Here is a 26,223-nt window from a genome sequence, read left to right as displayed (position 1 = left end):
CAGACAAATGCTCTATCTTGATCTACCCTACAAACTTGTTGTGCGGATGAAATGGAAGAGAAGCGATGTCAGCCACTTTTGGACCCCCTTGGAGAAATGGGCAGGGTACAAACCAAGAAACAAAAACCAACGATTTGGAAGAATAAAAATTGAGTCCAGGGGCACCTTTAAGACCAACAGAGATTTATTCAGCTTTTGTGTGCAGGCACCCGCCCTTAGACAAAGTTGATTCGGAGACATCAGTAAAGGGATGTGGGCCACTTTGGGTCCCCTTTGGAGAGAAGAGTAGGGGAGGAGCCAAGGAAACCCATGCTTTGGGGGAGGCAACACAGGTGGGCCCGAGAGCACAGCTTCTTGTCATGTCTGGGCCAGGTCAGGGCACGTGTCCATCAGGGGTGTTCTCCGGCTGCCTGACCCAAAGCAGCGGAGTAGAGCGGGCAAGCTAGTTGCCAGGGTGAGCGACCTTGGCGAGTCAAGCAGGTGGAGGCACAGCCATGCGGGGCAAGCTGTAGGGTAAGCAGGTGCTGGAGGAGATGAATGGGTGCCTGGCACAGAAGCTAGCGGTAACAGCACAGCAGGAGCAGCAGCCTGCAGCAGAGGACGTGGTGGCCAGGCTATGGCTGGTGGTGGTTTGAGCTGAGGCGGCGCTGGAGGGGGACATGCCTGGTGGGAGACTGCGCTGCACTGGAGGCACTGCTGGAGTGGCTGGCAGCTGAGCGTGGGTGCCTGCAGGAGGAGTGGCAACAGTGGCGGTGACCCCCCTCCCCCCCCCGGTCAAGCTGCTTACCCTGCCCAAAGGGGTCCCAACCCCCAGGCTGAGAACCACTGCTCTAGCCCAATTTGTTGACCATATCTTACAAAATTTCATTTGTTCTATCCCCACCATTTGTCAGACCTTTTTCATGTGGTTATTGAGAACAATTTTCAGGTTCCAGGACCAATTGTTTTTACAATTGCTTCAAATTGCCATGGGCTCACCTTGGCTCCAGGGGTGGCCAACCTATTTATGGCTGACAATGAAAACAAGCAATTGTGCAATGCAGGTGTTAACCCTTGTTATGAACATATATTTTATTGCTGTTTTCTGGATTTTTTTTTTTTTACAGCACCACACCTGCTGGATTATTTTATCGTGCGCTAATTGCCCCATCATAAAATTTGCAATCTCTATTGACCTCTGTAAGATTCCTTTTTAGACGCCATGGTTCACAGGGGAGAAGACAATGTTTTATGGGTATCTAGTTATGACCACATTTCAGTTCTTTTCACCCTACACACTGACTGAACAGCTTACCTGTAGGTGAATTTGCTAGGCATAAGAGGCTTAACAGGACATTAAGGTAGGCTTTGCACCAGTTGATCACTACACTTTGATGAATATGGGAACCGTTGTGGTCCTTTAAAACTATTTAGCAGGAAAATACAGTTTGAAGCTAATTTACACTTGAATGATAAGTTAAATAATGATTCAGAGTCACCGGTAGACTACATTGCTGAAAATGGTCTAAAAAGAGCCAGGACAAGTTTTGACTATCTTATTTTAAGTAAACAGCTTGGTTTTCTCCCTCCTGCTCCTGAGATTGGGTTGATGGGTCTTCCCTGCATAACAGGATTAACACCAGAGAAGAAGCACAACAAAATCAGAGTACAGTAGCACCTTCAAGATCAACAAAGATTTATTCAAGGTATGAGCTTTCGAGGGCAAGCACTTTCTCAGACTATGAACTACCATCATAACAGAGGAAATATAAAGTGAAAGTTAATTTTGTTAAATTAGTAAACTGTGTCACAACATCCAAATACAGGCATATGATATTTTTTTGTTAAAACAGCCAGTCAGCCCCCTTGAATTCAGTTGTAGTTCACAAAAACATAGGAGAAATAAATCTATCTAGTTACTATGTGTTGCTGGCCCCTTCGTCTCCACCCAAGAGTGAAAACATCCCTGAAAGTGAAAAGCTTTGCTGGCAATTATTTTGTCCTGAGACCAGAGAGTTAAATTCAAAATTATTACATTACATATTATTACTAGCATCACCTTCACATAACATTGTCCCAAATAAAATAAAGAAGAGAAGATTGTGAGGAATGGGGATCTACGAGTTAAGGAAGGTTTTCAACAAGCAGCAGGGCAGCTTGAATCAGCACTTTTACTAAGGGGCTATCCATCAAGAGTCATCCAAAATGCTAAACATAAAACACTGAGACAGGGAATCACTTTTTCAACAAGTGGTATGCCTTAAACCTGACAGGGTTGTATGTTCCTTTGAACTACAAATAAACTAAAATAAGAAAAAAACAGGACAAAAAACATAATCTTCCTTCAATTGATTGCTTTATTCCCATTGTATTCTATTGAGCCCTTCTTCAGGATTCTTTGTATTTGGAATAGGGGATGGAGGCAGAATTGCTCCCGTTGCCCCAGAAGGTGGGGCCAGAACCAAGGCACTGAAATGAAATCAAAAGAGTTTTTAGTGGTTCCTCAGTGGAGGATGCTTCCTCAGGAGGAAGTGGGCTCTCCTCCTTTGGAGGTCTTGAAGCAAAGGCTAGATGACTGTTGGACAGCAATGCAGACTGTGTGAGTCAAGGAAGATTGTGAGCGGGAGTGCAGGAAGGGAAGGGCTCTCACGTGTTCTAGGTGATGCCTATCACCACCTCTTTGAGATCAAGAAAGGATTTCCCTCCAGGCCAGACTGACCCAGGGATCCTGGAGGGTTTTGGACTTCCTATGGCCATAGTGCAGAAGTGGGGGGAATGGTACAGGGTACCCAGAACTAGATACATCTGGGGGTGTCTTCCAGTTATTTCCAGCCATGGCACTCCATTTACAAGGCTATTAATGCTAGACCATTCAGTCATAGAGACACTGTAATTTATAACTGACATCATGATCGCACCCCCCACAGACACGTCAACATGTGTTCATCCCCCCCCCCACATATATATATGATGAAAAGGGCTTTGACTCCTGAAATCTGACCTCTCTGCCCCCCATGTTGCTGGACTCTTTAGTGCTGCAAATCGCACTGAGCCCACGAGGGAAGTGTTGAAGTGGGCAATGTCTGGTGTGCAAAGAGAAGAAGATCCTGAAGGGGCCAGCAGGAAGGAAGACCATTAGATAGGTCAGTGAAGTCAAGACCTTTCTCTCCTGTTAAGTGTCTTTCCTTGTCTGTCTCCAGATTAATAAAATCAGAGTCTGATATCATAGTCTGAGGAAGCTTCTGGACTCTGATTTTATCGGCTACGCTTTTGAATGTCTCCGGACTGCTCCTCTTAGGGAAAATCTCCTGCTTCTTCTCGGAAGCTTCTCTCTCATTCTCTCTCTGCTACTCAGCCATGTAGTCAGGCTATTCCTATCTCTCCTCTGCACTCTCAAGTATGGTTGTTCCTTAATAAATCCTTTTCTCCTAATCCCAAAAATACAGCGTATGCATATCAATGATTTATTTACTCTGCTAACAGGAAGGGCGGCATCAAAATGTAACATAAACAAATTATTATTGTTATTATTATTATTACTTTGATTTATAGCCCGCCATTCCCCTAAGGCTCATGGCAGGTGACAACATATAAAAACCCATAAAACCCATAATTCATAAAAACATCCTACAAAAACAAATGCACCTTCCAACCCAACCAACCCGACAGCGGCAGCATTCCCAGGGAGGAGACCAGGGAACACTGCATATAGAGCCCTAAGAGGGGAAGGGGGGAAGGGGGGCCCAATCTAACAAGGAGGCGCCAGCCTCACCCATAGGCCTGGTGGAAGAGTTGCAAATAAACAACTCTCACTGTTCTGGTGCAGCCCAACCCAGCAAACCTCTGAAACCTATAACCCCATGAAGCCACCTTCTATTGCATGAGACCTCCCTGCTCCTTCAAGGTCAGTCTCATCTGCGCAGACTGGCAGCAGCTCTCCAGGGTCTCAGGCAGGGCTCTTCCACCTCCCCCCCCCCTCAGCCTGGACCCTTCAAGGGGAGAGGCTGCTGGGACTGAACTTGAGGCCTTCTGCCTGCCAAGCAGATTGAGTGCTCCAAAAGGGGGAAACAAACAGGGGGGGGAGTGACCATTGTCTGTCCACTAAAAAGACCATTGTCTCTCAGCCTCAGCTTCTTTGAGCAGGGCCCCCACCCCCAGGGAGCCTGTGCATCTTGCAGCCTTTCCTCTGCCCAAGAACCTTCAGGCCTGGGGAGGGAGGCCGCAGGAGGCCAGGCGTTAGCCGTGCAGACCAGTTTCTTTCCCCGGTGCAGCCCGGCCTGGCACCCACCGTGACTCTTCAAGAACAGGAGCCCCCAAATCCTCACTGCCCAGAGAGTCCCCAAGGGCAGGCTGAGTTGAAGAGCACTGCAGTAGTTTACTTCAGAGGATGCCAAGGGAATGGATCTGGGAACACGGGAGGGGCCTGCAGGATCTGCCTGAGGGTGCGCATAGTCCAGCGCCCCCACCGCATCCCACCCCAGGGGGCTATTTCTCAGGCTGCGGAAGCCCGGCAGGGTGGGGAGGCCATGCTTCATCGGGGCCCGAGGAGGAGAGCCAGCCCTGCCATAGGCCCAGGGAGGCGCAGAAGCACCAGGCCGGGCGGGGGCCCTGGGCGAGCGAGGGGTGCCCGGGCGACTTCCAGGGGAGGCGCGAGGGGGGTCGCCGTTCCTGCTCTCCGCGTGTTTCCGCCCAGGCCGCTGCAGAGGGCGCCTTTAAGAGGGGGCGGCGCTGCGGCGCGGCGCTCCTGCCCTGCCCTGCGCTGCGCTGCGCTACGCGGCCCGCCCGCCCGCCCGCCGGTGATGCTGTCGCGGCTGCCGCTGCTTGCCGCTGCCGCTACTGGAGGAGGAGAAAGCGGAGGAGGCGGCGGCGGAGGAGGAACGAGCGCCAGCGGGGAGGGCGCGCGGGCCAGCCTGCCTGCCCGCCTGCATCCGCGCCAGCCTCCCTCCTGCGCAGCGCCAGCCGCTGCCGCCCGCTTCAGCACCAAGGACAGCCGCCGCCGAGCCGGAGCCGGAGAGGCGGGGGCGGCCGGGGCAGGCGGCTGGTGCGGGGGAGGCAGGCAGGCAGGCGGGCGAACGGCCGGGCGGCCGGGCGGCCGGGCGGGCGGGCCGAACGGCGCCCCCCACCCCCGCAGCCCGCGCCCCCCTCCCGCCCGGTCCATGAGCGGCGAGCCAGCGGCCGGCTGAAGGCACCATGTCCTATGCCCCTTTCCGAGGTACCCTCCGCGCCAGTCGGCTCCCGGCGCTCGCGCGCGCGCGTGTCTCGGGGGGAGGGGGGATGGGGAGAGGCCGCGCCGGACACAGGCATACCTCTGCTCCGGGAGACGGACTGGCGGGGCAGGGGTCTCGGGAGGGGGGGTCGATGCAAAGGTCACTGGTAAGTCCGCGCTGCACCCCCCCCAACTGCCGGTGGGGAGGGCTCGCCCCGGCAATAGGTGAGGCCGTCCAGGCGGGTCCTGCGGGGACAGAGTGGCCCCCAGAGGACGGGGCTGCTTAGGCCACCTCTCCCCTTCCCTTCCGGGGCGCCGGTGGTTCATGGCCCGCTTCTCCCATCTCTCCGCTTCTGTCCGGGCCTTCTCTTACCCCCCCCCCCCCCCCGTTAGCCTGCTCCCTGGCGTGGCGACTCGGCCTGCCGCCTTCTCCGTTTTTTTCAGAACGGGGCCACGGGTCTTCTCTGGCCGGGTCCACCCCTCCCCCACCCCCCCCCCGGAAAGCAGCGGAGCATCCCAGCGGCTTTCCATCCTCTGGGGCTTCTGCTTCCCCTCCCCCCCCCGACGTCCAGCTGGGCTGCTCCCCTCTGGCGCCGAAAGCTGACCGGCTGGAGGCAGGCCCGTGCGCAGGTGTGCTCCTGCCCGCCTCCTCTCCGCGCCGGCTCAGGCGCCGCGCCTTGCACAGATTTCAGGGCGCCCACTCTCTGCAGGGAGGGGGGAGGGAGGGAGAGGGAACCGTTGTTCGCACCCAGCCACGGCGCCCCCCTTTCCGTGCGGCGGGAAAGCGGGAGCTGCGGAAGGCTGTGTGGCAGAGCTGGCCATGCGCTTGTGCCTGCCAAAGTGTGGGGAGGGGGGAGGGGGGAGGGGGGAGGGGGGGGGAGGGGGTCCCGGCGACAGGGGCTGGCTGCTCTGTCCTTTGCAGAGATGGGACGAGCCCCTGCCCCCCGTAATCCACTGATAGTGCCCTTGGCGTAGCTCCCCTCCTCTAGGGTTGCCAGCTCTCTCCTGGGAAATTCCTGGAGGTTTGGGAGGGGGAAGGGGATGTGGAGAGGGATTATTGTGCCTGGAATCTATGGTATACCATAGAGTAGGTTGTCCTCTGAAGCGTCCATTTTCTCTGTCGGCTGGAGATTACTTGTCTTGGGGGGGGTCTTCAGGCCCCTCCGGGAAGTTGGCAAGCCTACGTCTGACCATGATTCAAGCCCCTGGGAGTGCTGCGTTGTGTTATGCTATGTGTGTATATGTGGGATGGCCTTATTCTGCCACTTCTCCTGTTCCTCGGCGCAGGTGGGGGGGGGGGGTCATCTTCTCTACCGCAGCTCTCCGTGGCTCTCGCTTGAGGGGAGGTGTCTATGGGGGACACCCTCCGTGGCCCTCCGGATCTGCCGGCTTCCAGTGGCAGGGTGGGGGAGGGCGTTGCCAGGCAACCTTCCTGGAGAGGCATGCGGGGGGGGGGGCTCGGCCAACCAGCGTGAAGCTAACTGCCAGAGAGTCGTGATGCGCTGCAGGGAGCTCCCTCCGCCCCTCCGGTCATCTGAGGATGGGAAGGGGGCAGGCCTCGACCCTGGCCGGAGGGGGGGGGGGGGCTAATCCCCTGGCCCCGGTTTGCCTGGGGAGGGTAGAGGGGGCTCTGGAGCTAGACGAGGGAGGGAGGGAGGCTGGACAGCTGCTCCTCGTCTCCCGGGGATGGGCCAGCGGTGCAGGACAGCCGGGCAGCAGAGATGCTGGAGTCGGGCGCAGGGGAGCCTTCGGGAGACCGCGCAGCACATCCGGGGGCCTCAGCAGGGCCAGTCGGCATGGGTCTGGCTGCCCTGTCCGGCGTTTCCGCTTGGGCCTCCTGACCCTCCCCATCGGGCAAGATGGCTCTGGAGCTCTCTCAGCCTCCCCCGGGTCCCTCCCCCAAGCGCTGCCCCATCGCCTCTTGGGGAGGGGCTTCAACAGGGGGCATAGGACAGCTCAGGGTCTGATTTCTGGATCACAAAGACAGGGGGGCTAGCACTATTACCCCTAAAGACTGGGATTTTTAAAACTGCTCCTTCCACTTCCCCACCCTTTTTAGATCTGCTCTGGTTGCCACAGCTAAGCCCCCTTCCCTCAATATCCAGGCCTCTGACAGGCCCTCCTCCCGGGAGACCTTTGCTCTGTGGACCATCCCTCAGCTGCCTGGCAGGAGGGTGCTGGGGTGGGAGCAGGCTGCCACTCCTGAGGCCTGTGAGGCTGGAAGGAGGGACAGGATGGAAGGGTTGGGAGCCCAACTAGGGAGGCGATAATGCCTCCAAAGAAGGCTCACCATCTGTTGTCCTCTGGCAGCCTGGCCCTCGGGGACGATGGCTTGACGGAAGAATGGCTGCACACCGGGCACTTGGGGAACTCCTTGGCACAAGTCTTGGGGGTGGGAAGCACCATCAAGGGGGTAGGAAGCTGCTGACATGGTGACCCAGGAGGTTTCCAAGGCAAGAGACCCTCAGCAGGTGTGTGCCCTTGCCTGCCTCGACTTCCTTGGGGGTCTCTAACCTTGGGGGCCACCCATCCTGCTCAGCTGCCATGAACTGACAAGGTTGGGCCAGCCTGGGCAGCATCAAACTATGGCCGACTGAGGGTGTCCTGGGGGAGAGGGGTTTGCAAGGCCAGTGGGGGTTCTCCTTCTGCACAGAGACCCCAGATATCCTCAGTGGGCTCCTGCACTAGTGTGCACTAGTATTATGGTGTCATTGTACTCCTGCTGCATTTGCTGCTCTGAAGGTGGGCAAATGGTGGGGGGGGGGAAGGGAGGAGCCGGCGCTCCACCCTGTGGGCACTTTCTTCTATGGCCAGGGTAATGCTGAGGGTCACTTTGGGACCAGGAAGGACTTTCCCTCCAGGCCAGAGAGATCCTGGAGGCTGCTTTTGCCTTCTTCTGGGCACAGAGGAGTAGTCACTGGAGGAGGGGGAGTAGCCATGAATTTCCTGCATGGTGCAGTGGTTTAGATTAGATGCCTCTTTGGGTCCCTTCCAGCTCTGTGGTTTCTGTGTTTCTTTAAACGCAGCCATCACAGGAGTCCCTTCTGCCATACCTCCTCCATCTCCTCCTCTTCTTCTGGATTTCATTGCAGGCCCCAGAAACAGGCAAGATGAGGCAGCATCAGTGTAGTTCTGTGTGCAGTTCTGGAGTTCTGGAGGCCTCACTTCAAGAAGGACGTAGATAAAATTGAAGGGGTACAGAGGAGAGTGACGAGGATGTTCTGGGGCCAAGGGACCAAGCCCTATGAAGATAGGTTGAGGGACTTGGGAATGTTCAGCCTGGAGAAAAGGAGGTTGAGAGGGGATATTAGCCCTCTTTAAGTATTTGAGATGTTGTCTCTTGGAGGAGGGCAGGATGCTGTTTCTGTTGGCTGCAGAGGGAAGGACACACAGTAATGGGTTTAAACTTCAAGTACAACAATATAGGCTAGATATCAGGAAAAATGTTTTCACAGAGTAGTTCAGCAGTGGAATAGGCTGCCTAAGGAGGTGTTGAGCTCTCCCTCACTGGCAGTCTTCAAGCAAAGCACTTTTCTTGGATGCTTTAGCTTCAAGCACTTTTCTTGGATGCTTTAGGATGCTTAGGGCTGATCCTGCATAGAGCAGGCGGTTGGACTAGATGGCCTGTATGGCCCCTTCCAACTCTATGATTCTATGATCTTGGATTGCTTATAGACCAAGGTTCAAGACAGTGAGCCGCAGGTCACTCCCTCAGCTTGCCCTGCCTTGCTGGGTTATAGTGAGGATGTACTGCATGCTTCCCTGAGCTCCTTCAAAGAGGGTAGGATGGAGAGATGGTGGGTTCCGGGGGGGGGGGGGCTCCCATGCCGTCTTGGTTTCTGAACTTGTGTTCCCTTGTGTTCCCAAGTCTGCCTCTCAGAGGAGGACAGGCCTGGCTGAACCAAGTGGTGAAGTGGGGGCAGGCCTGTGAGCAGCTCACCAGCAGTCCCCTCAGCTCTGTTCTACAACTGGATCCCAAAGTCTGTCAAGGTCAAAATGGTGCCACTGGGGCAAGAAAGCCCAGAACCAGTAGGTCCCCTGCATCAGGCATCAGGGGTGTGTGCTCAGTAGATGCTCAGGAGAATTAGTATCTTCATGTTGCTTAGGATTGGCACAGAGCACTGACCCCGGGTGAGCACCTCTGCTCTGGTGTGGAGTCCTGGCTCACCTGCAAAGGTGAACTGCTCCTCCTGCTGGCTCTCAAAAGAGGAACTGGACCAGGACAGTTGCAATGGTTTCCCATAATCACCACGCCTGCATGCTGAGCCTCCCCAATGTGATGTGTGTGTGAACCCTGCTTGGGTCAAGATTCCCCCCTCCCCGCACAAACTCCCGAAGGCTCCCCGCACAAACCCGCCTTAGACACAATCAGACCTCTGGTGCAGACTTTGGTCCAGACCAGAAGCACTTCTCAGGGGTCAGGTGGGAGTCTTTTCCCATCAGACGCCTCCTGGAGATGCTGCCAGGGACTGAATTGGGGACCTTCTGTATGCCAGGCAGAGACTCTGCCACTAAGCCACAGCCCATCCCCTCCACAGTGAACTTGACCTAGTTCTGCCAGATGGGCTCACCTGAGACTAGTCTTCCCTCCCTCAATTGCATGGGCACATCCAAATGTGCTGCTCCTCCTACAGAAACTACAGACGACACAAGAACTCAGGAGAGCTCTCCTGGGTCAGACCAGGGAGGGTCCATCCAGTCCAGCCTCTGTCTCACCCAGGAGCCAGGAGCCTCTGGAGAGCCAACCATAGGGCAGAGAGGCTGAGGCCTCCCCCCTGATTTTGCCTCCTAGCTCTGGGAGCTTTAGTGCCACTTAATGTGGAGGTTCCCTAGGAGGACATCATAAAAGCCTTGCTGGAAGAGACGGGTGAGGGTCCATCTAGCCCAGCCTCCACCCACGGAGGCCAACCAGGTATTCTGAAGAGCTAGCAGGGGGCCGAGGCCTCCCCCTGGGGTTCCTTCCTTCTTCTTGGAGTGAGGTCGGTTCTTCTGGGGCTGAGGGTGTTCCCCACTCTTGAATGTGTGGATGAATTCATTGCAGTTGGAGGAGAGGGGAGGGAGAGGCCGGAGCCCAGCGGGCGCCAGAGGAGAGGCCTGTTTGGGTGGGCGGGGTTGGTCTCCTGGCACAAGGCCAGCCCCTGGATGTGAATTATAATTATTTAATTATTATATTTATATATGAGCCGAAGGCTCAGGGCAGTTTACAGGGAACAGGAAAAGATACAGATAACATATGGTAACAGGTGATAACAGTAATAACATTATAGCAATAATGACATGATAATAACAATAACAGAAAATGGAATTGCAAGAGCCTCAGCTCAACTTTTACTGAGACCCAGTGGGTTAGGCCGATTAGTGTCAGTCGCAGTGGGGGGGGGCTTGGGGGCCAATTGGAAGTGATGGTTTGGGTCAACCTCAACCAAATGCCTGGCGGAGGAGCTCCCTTTTGCAGGCCCTGTGGAACTGTTTAGGTTATGTCATGGCCCTGATCTCCTCTGGGAGCTTGTTCTACCAGGTGGGGGCCAGAATGGAGAAAGCTCTGGTTGAGGCCCTGGTTGAGGCCAAGCGGGCTTCCTTGGGGCCAGGGACCACCAGGAGGTTGGATGTAGTAGAGCGCAGGGCTCTCTGAGGGGTGTAGGTGGAGAGGCGGTCCCTCAGGTATGCTGGGCCCAGACCGCGTATGGCCTTAAAGGTGATAACCAACACCATAAGCCTGATCCGGAATTCAACCGGGAGCCAGCGCAGTTGCTGGAAGATGGGCTGGATGTGGGACCTCCGAGGTGTTGCAGTGAGGACCTTGGCAGCTGCATTCTGGACGAGTTGCAGAGTCCCTGAGAGAATCTGCGAAGGAGGGCACCTTTGCCCGGAGCCCTTACTGGGCACTCTGGAGACTTTCCCACCCACCCACCCTTCATCTGATCTGAATGTGCCTATAAATCGACATATTGTGTTTTTTCCAATTGGATTTCTTGGCCCTGGCCCCAGCCTGATGTAATTCTTAGCAAGAGGACACCTAACCCTGCAGGAACTTTGGCACTCCTGCTGGGCTTGCAGACTATAAAACCCACAAAGAAACCAGAAAATGGGCATGGGGGTGAGGAAGGCCTCTCTTCGGCTGGGACCCGGGTGGAAAGTCCCCACATGTGGGTCAGGGGGGAGTGAACTGGTCCTAGGCAGCCAAGGCCTGTGTCTGTGGGGCATCCCTCCATGAAGGAGTTCTCTCTGGAGCTGGTCTCAGAGGCTTCCTGTGAGCTGGGCAGAGGGAAAGGGGGTCAAGAGGGGCTGAGCCCTTGGCTCTGCCGGCAGTCCCCCTCTCTGGGCACAGATATGGGGCAAAGATGGCCCTGGGGGACTCTCCACAGGCCTGGACTTCTGAGAGAACCACAGAGGCCTTTCCTTGTGCTCCTTTTTTGCCATATATTTTGGGGATCTAAAAATATCCCACACCAAGCACATGCTGACAAGTTGAGCTTTGGTTCCCTGATGTCCCCATCAGAAGTCGCCCTCAGAGTTTCTGATGGGGGTGGGTGGGAGATGCTAGGGAGAAGAACCCACACTTTACTGCCCACCTCCCCTCCCCTCCCCCCCCCGCCCGCCTTGCCACTGTTGGTGCCCAGCCTCAGTCCGGTGGCTTCCTCTCACCACCAGAGGGCAGCACCCTCCCATCAGAGGTCCTCCTTACACAACGCTCCCTCTGCCACCCCCTCCCTCTGCCATCCCCTAGGGAGATTCAGGAGGCTCCACTAGAGGTCATGGTGGGGTGTGTGTGGAAGCCTGAAGGGGACAGGAAGAAAGGGGGACTGTCCCGCCTCTTTGAGCCAGAGGATGCTCTGGAAGCCCCGCAATGGCATCTGAGGCTTCAAACATTCTCCTGTGGTGCAGGAAGGCAAGCTCCTATGTGGTGCCCCATGCCCCCCTCCCAGCTGCCCATCACATGGCTGCCCCTTCTTGGCACCGTTTAGGCCAGTGGCAGCCAGGCCTTTGGGGGATGCAGAGGTTGCCTTGCACCAGGCCTCCTCTGGAAAATAAGTGGTGCTCCAGTGCATACATCCTTGTACATACATCCTTCTGGCACACGCAGCCTCAGGCGGGTGGTTTGGCCTCCCCGGGTGAGCAGGGCACCCAAGGACCATGGAGTACCTCTGCTGGGTATGTGTGGTTTAGGAATGTCCCAGGGGAAAGGGTCAAATAGGCCTCCTTCCTGCCCCCCAACCCCAACCCAACACCTGCATTTCAGTTCCCCAACGGTCAGGTGGCACACCTCCTGTGCTCCGGGGGATTTGCTTGGGGTGGCTGTTCCAGAGGGGCTTCCTGACAAGCTGGTCTCTGGAGGGCTGGGAGGCTGCTGGTCCCCCCTTGGAGTGCTGGGTGGGGGAGAGGGGTCAGGGGGGCTGCTGCAGATACCAAGGCATATGTGGGGGTGGGGTGGGGGCAGAAGGGCAGGGAAGGAAGCTGACTGCCCATGTCTTCTTAACTCTTCCTGTTCCTTCTGCAGATGTGCGAGGAGCCCCCCTGCACCGGGCCCAGTACATGCACTCCCCTTACGACCGCCCCTGGAACCCCCGATTCTGCATCATCTCCGGAAATCAGCTGCTGATGCTGGACGAGGAAGAGGTGAGTGAGGGGGCTGGGGGAGCCTGCCAATTCTGCCTGTGCACCTCCTCCCCCTCCATGCCACCAACTGGAGGACTTTGTTGCCCTGGGGACTACTGTCCGTGGGGGGGGGGGAGTCACCCACCCAATCGCTCCAAGGGTCTGGAACACCCCCCCCCCGTGCAAGAGAACCAGGAGGGAGCCTCTGCTCTCCCTGAGGAAGGAGCTCCTCGCAGCCTTTAGTGGACTGCTCCTATCTCAAACACAGGGCTGTAGGACTCTCCTCCACCACCAAGTTCCCCTCATCACCTCCCTGGGGGCCCCACCCAGTCCCTAAGCTCTTTTCCTTTGGATTTCTATGAAGCTCTGATCTCAGCTCCACTCCTCCCTCAACCCCCTGAGGCCAATCTCCTGGTGGGGCTGGAGAATCTCCTGGCAGGAGGACTGCTGTCCAGAGGGCAGAGAGGGAGCCTGGCCAGCCCAGCCAGGTCCTGTGCAGAAAAGCCAGCTGGGGGCTGCTATAAGTCTCCCACTGCTGGTCTCGCCCTCCCCATTCAGTGTGTCTCTGCCTATGAACATGGAGGCTCTACTGAGTCAGTCTGTGAGGCTCACAACCACCCCTGTGCTCTTCTCTATGAATGCTGTGGCCCTCATGGCCTGTGGCAGAGAATGCCACTAGTTTCTCAGTGAAAACAGACTTGGAAGAAGCCCAGGAGGTGGGGGGTAGGCTGCTTCTGCAGCAGCCATCACAGTCGAGCTGTCTCCTTGATGGACAGCCAGCGCTCCTAGGTGTCCCCATCTCCTTGGGCTCCCCACCTCCTTGGGCAGCCCATCCCACTCCTCAACTTAGATTCCTAGAATCCTAGAGTGGGAAGGGGCCATCTAGTTCCACCCCCTTCAATGCAGGATCAGCCTCCAGCATCCAGGGTGAGCATCTGTCCAGCTGCTGCTTGAAGATGGCCAGTGAGGGGGAGCTCCCCACCTCCTTAGGCAGCCCATTCCACTGCTGAACTACTCTGACTGTGAAAATTTTTTTCCTGATATCTAGCCTATATTGTTGTACTTGAAGTTTAAACCCATTACAGTGTGTCCTCTCCTCTGCAGCCAACAGAAACAGCATCCTGCCCTCCTCCAAGTGACAACCTTTCAAATACTTAAAGAGGGCTATCATGTCCCCTCTCAACCTCCTTTTCTCCAGGCTGAACATTCCCAAGTCCCTCAACCTATCTTCATAGGGCTTGGTCCCTTGGCCCCAGATCATCTTTGTCACTCTCCTCTGTACCCTTTCAATTTTATCTAAGTCCTTCTTGAAGTGAGGCCTCCAGAACTGCACACAGTATTCCAGGTGTGGTCTGACCAGTGTTGTATACAATGGGACTATGACATCTTGTGATTTTGATGTGATGCCCCTGTTGATACAGCCCCAAATGGCATTTGCCTTTTTTACCGCTGCATCACACTGCCTGCTCATGTTTAGTTTACAATCCACAAGTACTCCAAGGTCTCGTTCACACACAGTGTTACCTAGAAGCGTATCCCCCATCCAGTAGGCAAGCTTTTCATTTTTCTGACCCAGATGCAGAACTTTACACTTACGTTTATTAAATTGCATCTTGTTCTCATTTGCCCATTTCTCCATTGTGTTCAGATCTCGTTGAACACTGTCTGTATCTTCCGGAGTATTTGGCACTCCTCCCAATTTGGTGTCATCTGCAAACTTGATGAGTAGTCCCTCCACCCCCTCATCTAGATCATTAATAAATATGTTAAAAAGTACCGGGCCGAGCACCGAACCCTGAGGTACCCCGCTACTTACCTCCCTCCAGTCTGATGAAACACCATTGAAAACAACTCTTTGATTGCGGTTCTCTAATCAATTCCCTATCCACTTAACTATCTGAAAATCCAGATTGCAGTCCTTCAACTTATCCATCAGAACATCATGGGGAACCTTGTCAAAAGCTTTACTAAAATCCAAGTAAATGACATCAACTGAATTTCCCCGATCCAGCAAACCTGTTACTTGGTCAAAAAAGGAAACCAGGTTGGTCTGGCAGAACCTGTTGGAGACAAATCCATGCTGACTTCCTTGGATCACCAAATTGTCCTCCAGATGTTTGCAGATCGCTCCCTTTAATATCTGCTCCATTATCTTCCCCACAGCAAAGGTCAGACTCACTGGTCTGTAGTTTCCCGGGTCATCCTTCCTCCCTTTTTTGAAGATCGGAATAACGTTTGCTCTCTTCCAGACCTTGGCCTTTCTGATGATTGATCTGCAGTGCCTAGTAACCTGTAGATACTCTTCTTTAGAGCTCTGTCCTTCCCTCCATTTCCTGAACATTTTCCTTTTCTTTCTTAGTTCCTCTTGAAGTTCTCTGTTCATCCAAATAGGCTTCTTAGAGCTCCTGCAGTGTTTTCGTCTTTCTGGGATAGTCATTGATTGAGCATGCAATAGCTCTTGTTTGAGTAGCACCCACCCTTCACATGCTCCCTTCCCTTCCAGCATTCTTGTCCATGGTATGACACTCATCATATCTCTGAGTTTATTAAAGTTTGCCCTACGAAAATCCAACTTCCGCGTCTGGCTACAAGCTTCCTTGGCTCCCCATCTCAAAAGGAATTCTATGAAGACATGGTCACTTCCCCCTAGGGTCCCCACCTCCTTCACCTCATCCACCAACTCTTGCCTGTTGGTCAGTATTAAGTCCAGCATGGCTGAACCTCTTGTGGGTTCATCTACCATTTGATAAATGATAATGACTAGTTACAGAAGTCAAGTCTGGAAGTGACCATTGCATGGATGACTAAGTGAACTGGAACCAGGTAGGGCACTAGTAGCCTAGGATGATAGGTGAATTTCCTCCAGGCAGGTCAGGCTGGATTCTGGAGGGGGGGATCATTTGGGCATGAAATTGTGGTCACTGTGGTAGGCAGGTAGTTGTGAGTTCCTGCATTGGGCAGGGGGTTAGACTGGATTACGTTGGTGTTTCTAGGTGGAAAAATGCCAGCAGAACTACTTTGGTGGCTTGAGTCTCCATAGAAAGGGAGGCATCAGGTATCACCACCAGATTCCTGATGGTCTGCACAGCAGTCATAAAAATACTATAATCCACTGAGAAACCGCTCTAACTGGCAGGAACTTCTTCCGGATGCTTAGGCGGAATTTCTTTTGCATTAATTTCATCCCATTGGATCTGGTCCATCCCTCCAGGGCAAGAGAGAACAACTCTGCTCCATCCTCTATATGGTAGCCTTTTAAATACTTGAAGATGGTTATCAGATCCCCTCTCAGTCGTCTACTCTCCACGCTAAACAGACCAAGCTCCCTCAACCTTTCCTCATGCAACTTGGTCTCCAAACCCCTCACCATCCATGTTGCCCTTCTCCAGTTTGTCTACACCCCTCTTCAACTGGGGTGCCCAAAACTGAACACAGTACTCCAAGTGAGGCTGAACCAGAGCAAAGCGGTAGCATCACCTCCAGTGACATGGACACGATGCTCTGTTTGATACAACCTAAAATACCATTTGCCTTTTTAGCCACCGAGTCACACTGCTGACTCATGTTCAATGTATGGTCTACTAAGACTCCTAGATCCTTTTCGCACATACTACTGTCTCCCCCATCCTAGAATCATAGTAATAGAGTTGGAAGGGACCTCCTGGGTCATCTAGTCCAACTCCCTGCAATCTGCAGGACACTCACATCCCAATCGCTCATCTACTGTAACCCTTTGCCTTCACAGAATCAGCTTCTCTGTCAGATGGCTATCTAGCCTTTGTTTAAAAATTTCCAAAGATGGAAAACCCACCGCCTCCTGAGGAAGCCTGTTCCACTGAGAAGCCGCTCTAACTGTCAGGAACTTCTTACAGATATTTAGATGGAATTTCTTTTGAATTAATTTCATCCCATTTGTTCTGGTCTGTCCCTCTGGGGCAAGAGAGAACAACTCTGCTCCATCCTCTATAAGGCATCCTTTTAAATACTTGAAGATGGTTATCAGAACCCCTCTCAGTCTTCTCCTCTCTAGACTAAACAGACCAAGATCCCCCAACCTTTCCTCATATGTCTTGGTCTCCAAACCCCTCACCATCTTTGTTGCCCTCCTCTAGACACGTTCTAGTTTGTGAACATCCCTCTTCAATTGGGGTGACCAAAACTGAACCCAGGACTCCAAGTGAGGCCGAACCAGAGCAGAGTAAAGCGGTACCATCACCTCCCGTGATCTGGACACGATACTCAGTTTGATAAAGCCCAAAATACCATTTGCCCTCTGAGCCACTAAGTCACACCGCTGACTCATGTTCAATGTATGGTCTACTAAGACACCTAGATCCTTTTGGCACATGTTACTGCCAAGACAAGTCTCCCCCATCTTATATTGGTGTATTTGTTTTTTCCTGCCTAAATGCAGAACTTTACATTTGTCCCTATTGAACTTCATTTTATTCAGTTTAGCCCACTTCTCGAGCCTATCAAGATCATCCTGTATTCTGTTTCTGTCTTTAGTTGTGTTTGCAACCCCTCCCAGTTTAGTACCATCTGCAAATTAAATAAGTATTCCTTCTAATCCCTCATCCAAGTCTAGATGTGCCTAAATATGTTGAACAACACAGGTCCCAGGACAGATCCCTTGGGCACTCCACTTGTCACTCTTCTCCAAGAGGATGCTGAACCATTAACCCTCACCTCCAGACTAGATTTCTGTAACTCGCTCTACACTGGCCTGCCTCTGGGCTTGATCCGGAAACTGCAACTCGTCCAAAATGCGGCTGCTAGAGTCCTCACAGCCCCACCGTGGAGGGCTCACATCCAGCCAGTTCTGAGGCAGCTGCACTGGTTACCGGTTGTCTTCTGGATCAGGTTCAAGGTTTTGATTCTGACCTTCAAGACCATCTGTGGTTTTGGCCCAGCATATATGAGGGACCGCCTCTCACCCTATATCCCCCGCAGGGCTTTACGCTCTGCGGGGGCTAACCTATTGGTCGTTCCCGGCCCCAAGGAAGCCCGCCTGGCCTCGACCAGGGCCAGGGCCTTCTCGGTCCTGGCCCCAACCTGGTGAAATGAGCTCCCGGAATAACTGAGGGCCCTGCGGGAATTACCAGCATTCCGCAGGGCCTGTAAGACGGAGCTCTTCCGCCAGGCTTATAGTTGAGGCCGGGCAGAAAAGAAGATCAGCCCCCCCCCATAAACTGGCGGTAGAGAGTGTCAACCCCCCTCCTGTAGTTGAGGATATGGAGACTAAATGAGTTAGACTAAGCCATCATTGTTGCCACTGTGGTCCAACTGATCACCAACTATTGTAAATTTATTGGAACTTATTGTTACCTTATGGTTTTTAGGGGATGGGGTTATGTAAGCCGCCTCGAGCCTTCTGGGGAGGCAGAATATAAATACAACAACAACAACAACAACAATAACAATAACAACAACAACAACAAGTATGATCTGTCAACCAGTTATTGATCCACCTGACAGAATTAGGATCCTTACCGCATTTTACCGGCTTGTGAATAAGAATATCATGTGGAACCTTATCAAAAGCAGTTAATTGTATGTTGTCCAGACTGGATGAACATGCTTCCCTAACCCTAACCCTAACCCCCGGGAGCAGTGGTTAAGAAAAGCCAATATAAACAAAAACAAAGAAAGTAACAATCATATAATCATAGAGTTGAAAGGGACCTCCTGGGTCATCTAGTCCTCCTGGGTGACCTTGGGATTGCCACAGCACTGATAAAGCTGTTCTGACTGAGCAGTAATATCAGGGCTCTCTTAGCCTCACCCACCTCACAGGGTGTCTGTTGTGGGGAGAGGAAAGGAAAGGCGACTGGAAGCTGCTTTGAGCCTCCTTCGGATAGAGAAAAGTGGCATATAAGAACCATCTCTTCTTCTTCTTCTTCTTCTTCTTCTTCTTCTTCTTCTTCTTCTTCTTCTTCTTCTTCTTCTTCTTCTTCTTCTTCTTCTTCTTCTTCTTCTTCTTCTTCTAGTCCGGCCCCCTGCACTATGCAGGACACTCACAACCCTATTGCTCATCCACTATAACCTGTCACCTCTTGAGCCTTCGCAGAATCAGCCTCTCCGTCAGATGGCTATCCAGCCTCTCTTTAAAAATCTCCAAATATAGAGAGAGAACCCACCACGTCCCGAGGAAGCCTGTTCAACTGAGAAACCTCTCTGACTGTCAGGAACTTCTTCCAGAACTGAACATAGGACTGCAAGTGAGGCCGAACTAGAGCAGAGTAAAGTGGTACCATCACCTCCCATGTTCTGGACATGATTTTCCATTTGATACATCCCAAAATCCCATTTGCCTTTTTAGCCACTGAGTCACACTTTCTCAAAAAAAGAGATAAGCTTGGTCTGACATGACTTGTTCTTGAAAACCCGTGTTGAATCTTAGAAATCACAGCTCTCTCTTCCAGCTTCTCAAGGACCATTTGATTATTTGTTCCAAAATTTTGCCAGCTACAGATGTCAAGCTGACAGGTCGATAGTTACCTGGATCCTCCTTTTTCCCTTTCTTGAAGATGGAGACATTTGCCCACCTCCAATCATCTGGCACCTCACCTGTTCTCCAAGAAGTGTCAAAAAAGAATGGACAGTGGTTCAGAGATTATATCTGTAAGTTCTTTTAGCACCTTTGGACGCAAATCATCTGGCCCAGAACACTTTGTTTCATTTAAAGAAATTAGGTGTTTCTGGCCCCCACAGTGATCCTAGGCCACCATTCCCATCCCCCTGTTTTGTGATATGCCACATTGAGAACTTCAAGAGGAATTAAGAAAGAGAAGGGAAATGTTCAGGAAATGGGGGGAAGGACAGAACTCTAAAGAAGAATACCTACAGGTTACTAGGCACTGTAGAGCAATCATCAGAAAGGCCAAAGCTGAGAGTGAGCTAAGATTGGCCAGGGAAGCCCATTGTAACAAGAAAAGATTTTTCATTTATGTGAGGAGCAAACATAAAGTAAAGGAGGCAATAGGCCCACTGTTGGGTGCAGATGGAAAAACTCTAATGGAAGATGAAGAGAAAGCAGAAAGGCTCAGCGCCTATTTTACATCAATTTTTTTCCACAGGTCAAGGAGTTTTGTTGTTGTTGTTATGTGCGAAGTCGTGTCCGACCCATCGCGACCCCATGGACAATGATCCTCCAGGCCTTCCTGTCCTCTACCATTCCCCGGAGTCCATTTAAGTTTGCACCTACTGCTTCAGTGACTCCATCCATCCACCTCATTCTCTGTCGTCCCCTTCTTCTTTTGCCCTCGATCTCTCCCAGCATTAGGCTCTTCTCCAGGGAGTCCTTCCTTCTCATGAGGTGGCCAAAATATTTGAGTTTCATCTTCAGGATCTGGCCTTCTAAAGAGCAGTCAGGGCTGATCTCCTCTAGGACTGACTGGTTTGTTCGCCTTGCAGTCCAAGGGACTCGCAAGAGTCTTCTCCAGCACCAGAGTTCAAAAGCCTCAATTCTTTGACGCTCGGCCTTCCTTATGGTCCAACTTTCGCAGCCATACATTGCAACTGGGAAGACCATAGCCTTGACTAAACGCACTTTTGTTGGCAGGGTGATGTCTCTGCTTTTTAGGATGCTGTCTAGATTTGCCATAGCTTTCCTCCCCAGGAGCAAGCGTCTTTTAATTTCTTTGCTGCAGTCCCCATCTGCAGTGATCTTGGAGCCCAGGAAAATAAAATCTGTCACTATCTCCATTTCTTCCCCTTCTATTTGCCAGGAATTGAGAGGGCCGGATGCCATGATCTTTGTTTTCTTGATGTTGAGTTTCAAGCCAACTTTGGCACTCTCCTCCTTCACCCACATCAACAGGCTCTTTAGTTCCTCTTCACTTTCTGCCATTAGAGTGGTATCATCTGCATATCTGAGGTTGTTGATATTTCTCCCTGCAATCTTGATCCCAATTTGTGACTCCTCTAATCCCGCATTTCTCATGATGTGCTCTGCATACAAGTTAAATAGGCAAGGCGACAGTATACAGCCTTGCCGAACTCCTTTCTCAATTTTGAACCAGTCAGTGATTCCATGTTCAGTTCTCACTGTTGCTTCTTGACCTGCATATAAATTTCTCAAGAGACAAATAAGATGCTCTGGTATTCCCATCTCTTTAAGAACTTGCCACAATTTGTTGTGCTCCACACAATCAAAGGCTTTAGCATAGTCAATGAAGCAGAAGTAGACGTTCTTCTGGTACTCCCTAGCTTTCTCCATGATCCAGCGTATGTTGGCAATTTGATCTCTAGTTCCTCTGCCTCTTCGAAATCCTGCCTGTACTTCTGGAAGTTCTCGGTCCACATATTGCTGGAGCCTAGCTTGTAGGATTTTGAGCATAGTCAAGGAGTTTAGGGGCATCTAAAGATAGCAGTAGCCAAGCGATAGTGTCTGGGTGGCAGGTTGACATGGATAGAGAGGTTGTCGAGAGGCATTTAGCTGCACTGGATGAGTTCAAATCCCCTGGGCCGGATGAAATGCACCCGAGAGTGCTCAAAGAACTTTCCGGAGAACTTGCAGAACCCTTGTCCATCATCTTCGGGACCTCTTTAAGGACTGGAGATGTCCCAGAGGTCTGGAAGAGAGCAAACGTTATTCCGATCTTCAAAAAAGGGAGGAAGGATGACCCGGGAAACTACAGACCAGTGAGTCTGACCTTTGCTGTGGGGAAGATAATGGAGCAGATATTAAAGGGAGCAATCTGCAAACATCTGGAGGACAATTTGGTGATCCAAGGAAGTCAGCATAGATTTGTCTCCAACAGGTCCTGCCAGACCAACCTGGTTTCCTTTTTTGACCAAGTAACAGGTTTGCTGGATCGTGGAAATTAGGTTGATGTCGTTTACTTGGATTTTAGTAAAGCTTTTGATAAGGTTCCCCATGATGTTCTGATGGATGAATTGAAGGACTGCAATTTGGATATTCAGATAAGTGGATAAGGAATTGGTTAGAGAGCTGCACTCAAAGAGTTGTTGTCAATGGTGTTGCATCAAACTGGTGTTGCACCATGTGTCACCCCCACCCCCAAATGAAAGGTCCCGGGTCCTCCAGCCTTCCGATATAGCAGTGGTTCTCAACCTTCCTAATGCCATGACTCTTTAATACAACTCCCCATGTTGTAATGACCCCCAACCATAAAAACATGCAAGTGTTCTTTCACAGAAATTAAACCGAAACTGACCGATGGCATGAAGATCCATTGTTCGTGATTGTATATAAATTGTTTTTTCCCCGGGGTTTCTCAGTTCACTTCTGCCTCTTGTCCCACCATGCTGATCTCGCTCTTTTCCGCTGCTCCAGACAGACGAACGCTCTATATTGATCTACCCCACAAGACTGCTGTGTAGATGGCGCCCCCCAGCCAAGCTGTTTGCCCTGCTGCGACCCCTGTGAAAGGGTCGTTTGACCCCCAGGTTGAGAACCACTGCTATACAGGGAAGAGGCTCCAACTCCACCCCCCATAATCTTCGTTGCCCTCTTCTGTACTTTCCCCAGTTCCGCAGTATCCTTTTTGAGATAGGGAGACCAGAACTGCACACAGCATTCCATATAAGGCTACGCTATTGCTCATTCTCTTTGCCTGTTTAACTGCTGCCTTGCATTCTGTGAATGCATTCTGTAAACTATCTGCTACTGTCCCAAGAGTCAGTGTGGTAGAATCAGAGTTGGAAGGGACCTCCAAGGTCATCTAGTCCAGCCCTCTGGAGCATGAAGGAAATTCACAACTGACCACCCACAGTGACCCCAATTCCATGCCCCCCCCCAAAAAAACCAGAATCCCTGGCCAGTCTGGCTGAGAAGAAATTCACCTTCCATTAAGAGCGGCAGCTTCTAATCTTCATAACATTTCCATGCCCAACCTTTTCCACAGTGAAAACAGATGCAAAGAATCCATTGAGCATCTCTGCCATCTCCCAATTTTCCTTTAACAATCCTTTTATGGTCCAAAGGCCCAACTGCTTTCTTTGGGCTAGAAAGTGGGCAGACAGACATTTATCTCCCTCTCCCAAAAGAGGCGAACTGGAGGGCATCCAATTTAGCTGCAAGTTCAGGACAGTCCAAAGGAAATACTCCTTTACATCCCAACTGACCAAAATGTGGAATTTGCTGCAACTGGCAGATTCAGTGCTACTTCATCCCTCAGTCATAAGCAACAAAGTGCTTTACCGCCACCCCTCCTTCTTTCGCCTTCTTTTTAATCTAAGTTATCTGTATCTTTCCTGTTCTGTTCTGTGAACCACCCTGAGCCTTCAGGGAGGGCAGTGTATAAATATAATAAATACATTTTTATCCTTTAAAAATACATTTTTATCCTTTAGCTGACGATTTGCTGCTGTAGGTGCTGCTGGATTTTTTGCCTTGTTGATATGTTATAACACATTATAAGGTCTCCCTCGGTCTGTTTTAGCCATGTTTTCTTTGGTGCCAGTTGCTGGATCTTCCATTCAGTGGGTCGTTCTTGCCAGAGGAGTTTATGAGGCTGTCTGCTGGTGTTCATTCTGCAGACATGGCCCAACCACTGCAGTCTGCGCTTTTGGGTTTGTTCTTTAATTTGCAACTGGTTTTCACATTTTGCCCTCCCCCCCCACTTGAAAGAAGACACTGAGTTCTCCTGATTGCTTTAATGCAAATTTGATTGTTTTAAAATATTTAATATGTTTTAATCATTGCTCTTATGAAATGTTGTCAGCCATGCTTAGTCCTTGGGGAAGGGCAGCAGGCAAATTCAAAAATAAATAAATAACTACACCACTGCTAACAAAGTAGTGATAGACACAGGCACAGACAGTTTGAAACAGTGATTGGACAGATTAATGAAAGATAGACAGATCAGTGGCTACTAGCCCTGGTGATTGAGGGGAGCCTCCATGGTCAGAGGCAGTCAACCTGAGTCACAGAGCCGGTAAGCAACATCAGGGGAAGGGCTTAGCCCCTGTGTCCTATTTTTGGCCCTGCAGAGGAATTGGTTGGCCCCTATGTGGGACAGGAGGCTGGACTAGATGGACTCTCCCTGGTCTGATCCAGGAGGACTCTTCTGAGGTTCTTATGAAGGCCTCAACCTCCCTGCCCTCTTGTTGACCTTCCAGAGGACTGGCTGGCCTCTGTGTGAGACAGGATGCTGGACTAGATGGACCACTGGTTTGACCTACCTGGGCTCTTCCGATGTTCTTTGACCAGACTGACCAGGGATTTTTTTCTTTTGGGGGGGCTTTATCTGGACATAGAATTGGGGTCATTGTGGGTGGGCAGGTAGTTGTAAATTTCCTGCATTCTGCAGGAGGTTGGACCAAATGACTCTGGAGGTCCCTTCCAACTCTATCCCCAGCGAAAGGCTTTCTGCCCTGTTGCTGGCCCTCCAGAGAAACTGCTTGGCCCTTGGGTGAGGGCTCTTCTTATGCCACGCAGAAACAGCCACACCCTTCAGACTCCCTAGATGCAATCCAGTGGGTAGGTTTCTCTGTGGGGCTCTTGGGAGGGCAAGTCCCCAGGTGGTCGAGGGCAAGTCCCTCTCAGGAGCAGCCTCTAGGGGGTCACTGAAAGGCACTCCCTACCTTCTCTCCAGACATGAGAATAATCACAAAGCAGGCCCAGTGAATCTGAATTGGAGGAGGAAGGGGAGGCCCTACATGTACTGGTTTAGCTGCCTGGAAGGTTTCTGATGGGATTCTGTGTGAGTCTCTGGACAAAAGGTGCTCATCCCCAGGGGCCCCTTCCAGAAACATTCAGGTAATTTCTGCACAAAGTTCTGTAACTCAGAGCTTCAAATGCTATGAAGAGGAAATCATATTCCATGTCTCTATGAGGGAAATTACCAAAGTGGGGAGGGGAGACACACATATATGGGGCCTCCCCACCACAGATGGTGTGGAAGGTGGGGAGAGAGGAAGCCATTTGGGCTCAGCCTGTTTCTTGAATGCTAATCTGGTCTTGTGCCTCTCCCCCCCACCCCAAGATTCACCCCCTGCTCCTCCGAGAACGCCAGAGGGATCCTGCCCGGACCAAGCTGTTACGCCGGACTGTCAGCGTCCCTGTGGAGGGGCGACCCCAGCCAGAGCACGGTAGGGGCCCAGATGGGCACTTGTGGGAGGGGGGCTCTCTGAGGATGGGGTGAGGGTTGAGCAGCTGACTCCAACACGTGCCAAGGATGGAGAGGGAGGGGAAAGGTTGTGCAGAGCCAAATCCCAGCAGATGCCTGAAGGAAGCTTCTGGTGACCTTTGGCCAGGTGGACAGAATGGCTACTCAGCACAGGATGTGTCTGCAGTGAGGGTCTCCCCCCACATTCCCTGCAGGCTGCCTGTTCTCTGTCTGTTTGCTGTGGCAAGGAAGACAAGGCCTGCCCCCGACATGGCCTCTGCCGGCATTGTGGCGGAGAGGACAGTAGGAAAAGGTGCAGGGGGGGGGGGCTCTGCCTCCTCACCCGTCTGGAACATGCGGGCTGCAGTGGCAATATCGAGCCCCTCCCCCACCCACATACCCAGACTGGGGAGCAGCTCGCCTAGCATTTTGGGCAGGGTGCAAACACACATAAATGAGGGTGAGGATGATGAAGCGGCAGCTGTGGTTTTATCCCAGCCTCCTCCTTCGAGCCCCACCCAGACCTCCTCCTTGCCTACATCCTCATTTCAAAGGCTGGCCCCCTTCTGAGCAGGGTTGCTGCCCTCAATCAGGGCAGCAGTGGTCAGGGCAGCTGCTTCCCCATCCCTGTGCTCCCCTGCGGAATGGCTTTCCACGGAGCCCCAGGGCAACTTGTGCCTGCTGGGAGAGGAAGTGGAGATTCCCAGAGGCAGAATTTGCACCTGTAACCTCCCCCCTTCCCTTAGCGGGAGCAGCCGCTGTGCTGGCATGCATGGAACAGCGTCCTCCTCCTCCTTGTGGCCCAGCTTCTTCATTTGTGACCTGTTTTGTCAGGGGAGAGGAGGTGTCAGAAACCTCCAGGACGGAGGGCTGAGCAGTGAGTACATGCCCCCCCTTGCCCCCTGCATCTTCCTCGCTTAAGCCTTGTTCTGGGAAGAAGGTTGGGGGCTCTTCCCTGGGAAGGGGCCCTGGTGGCTCAATATCAGGGAACCTGCTTGGCATGCAGAAGGTCCCCCTTCACCACCCCCAGTGGGCTGAAATAGGAGGCAAGGCCCAAAAGACACCCAGAGAGCTGCTGCCGGACTAAATGGATGGGGTTCACCTCGAAGGGCCACCAGTTGGAAGCAGTATCATTGCCCCCCCCCCCTGCTGCCGCCTATGTGGAAGGGGCAGAGAGAGGGTGGCAATCAACCTCCCATGGGGGCTGCATTCACAGCCTTGAAAGGTCAGCTTGTGCCGCTCCCCTTGTCCTTTCTTGCTCCCGCATACTGCGATCCGAAGGCCAGCCAGGGACTCTTCCTCCCAGCAGCATCCCAGCCATCCCATCTCATCCCATCCCATTGAACGGCACCAAGGAGGAGGTTG

General features: G+C 52.4%; 1 protein-coding gene across 7 annotated transcripts in view; it reads left to right on the top strand.

Annotated features, from left to right (window-relative positions):
• Positions 1 to 4,776: 4,776 nt before the first annotated feature.
• SYNGAP1 (synaptic Ras GTPase activating protein 1) overlaps positions 4,777 to 26,223 on the top strand; it is a 59,760-nt gene continuing 38,313 nt past the window's right edge. For 3 of the 7 annotated variants that reach the window (XR_013228887.1, XM_077324460.1, XM_077324458.1), the window contains exons 1-3: positions 4,779 to 5,191; positions 12,684 to 12,802; positions 24,736 to 24,841. Coding sequence is in view for 6 of the 7 variants with exons in the window: in XM_077324460.1 (XP_077180575.1) it covers positions 5,170 to 5,191; positions 12,684 to 12,802; positions 24,736 to 24,841 (247 nt within the window). In the remaining variant the exon portion in view is untranslated. Of the gene's footprint in view, positions 5,192 to 6,396; positions 6,419 to 12,683; positions 12,803 to 24,735; positions 24,842 to 26,223 lie in introns of those variants that run through there. The other 4 variants (XM_077324455.1, XM_077324454.1, XM_077324457.1 and 1 more) reach the window with 3 other exon arrangements.

Source organism: Paroedura picta, chromosome 3 (assembly GCF_049243985.1).
Source record: "Paroedura picta isolate Pp20150507F chromosome 3, Ppicta_v3.0, whole genome shotgun sequence".
Lineage (NCBI taxonomy): Eukaryota > Metazoa > Chordata > Lepidosauria > Squamata > Gekkonidae > Paroedura > Paroedura picta.
The sequence above is the reverse complement of the archived record's forward strand: the minus strand, read 5'-3'. Positions and strand labels throughout refer to the sequence as shown.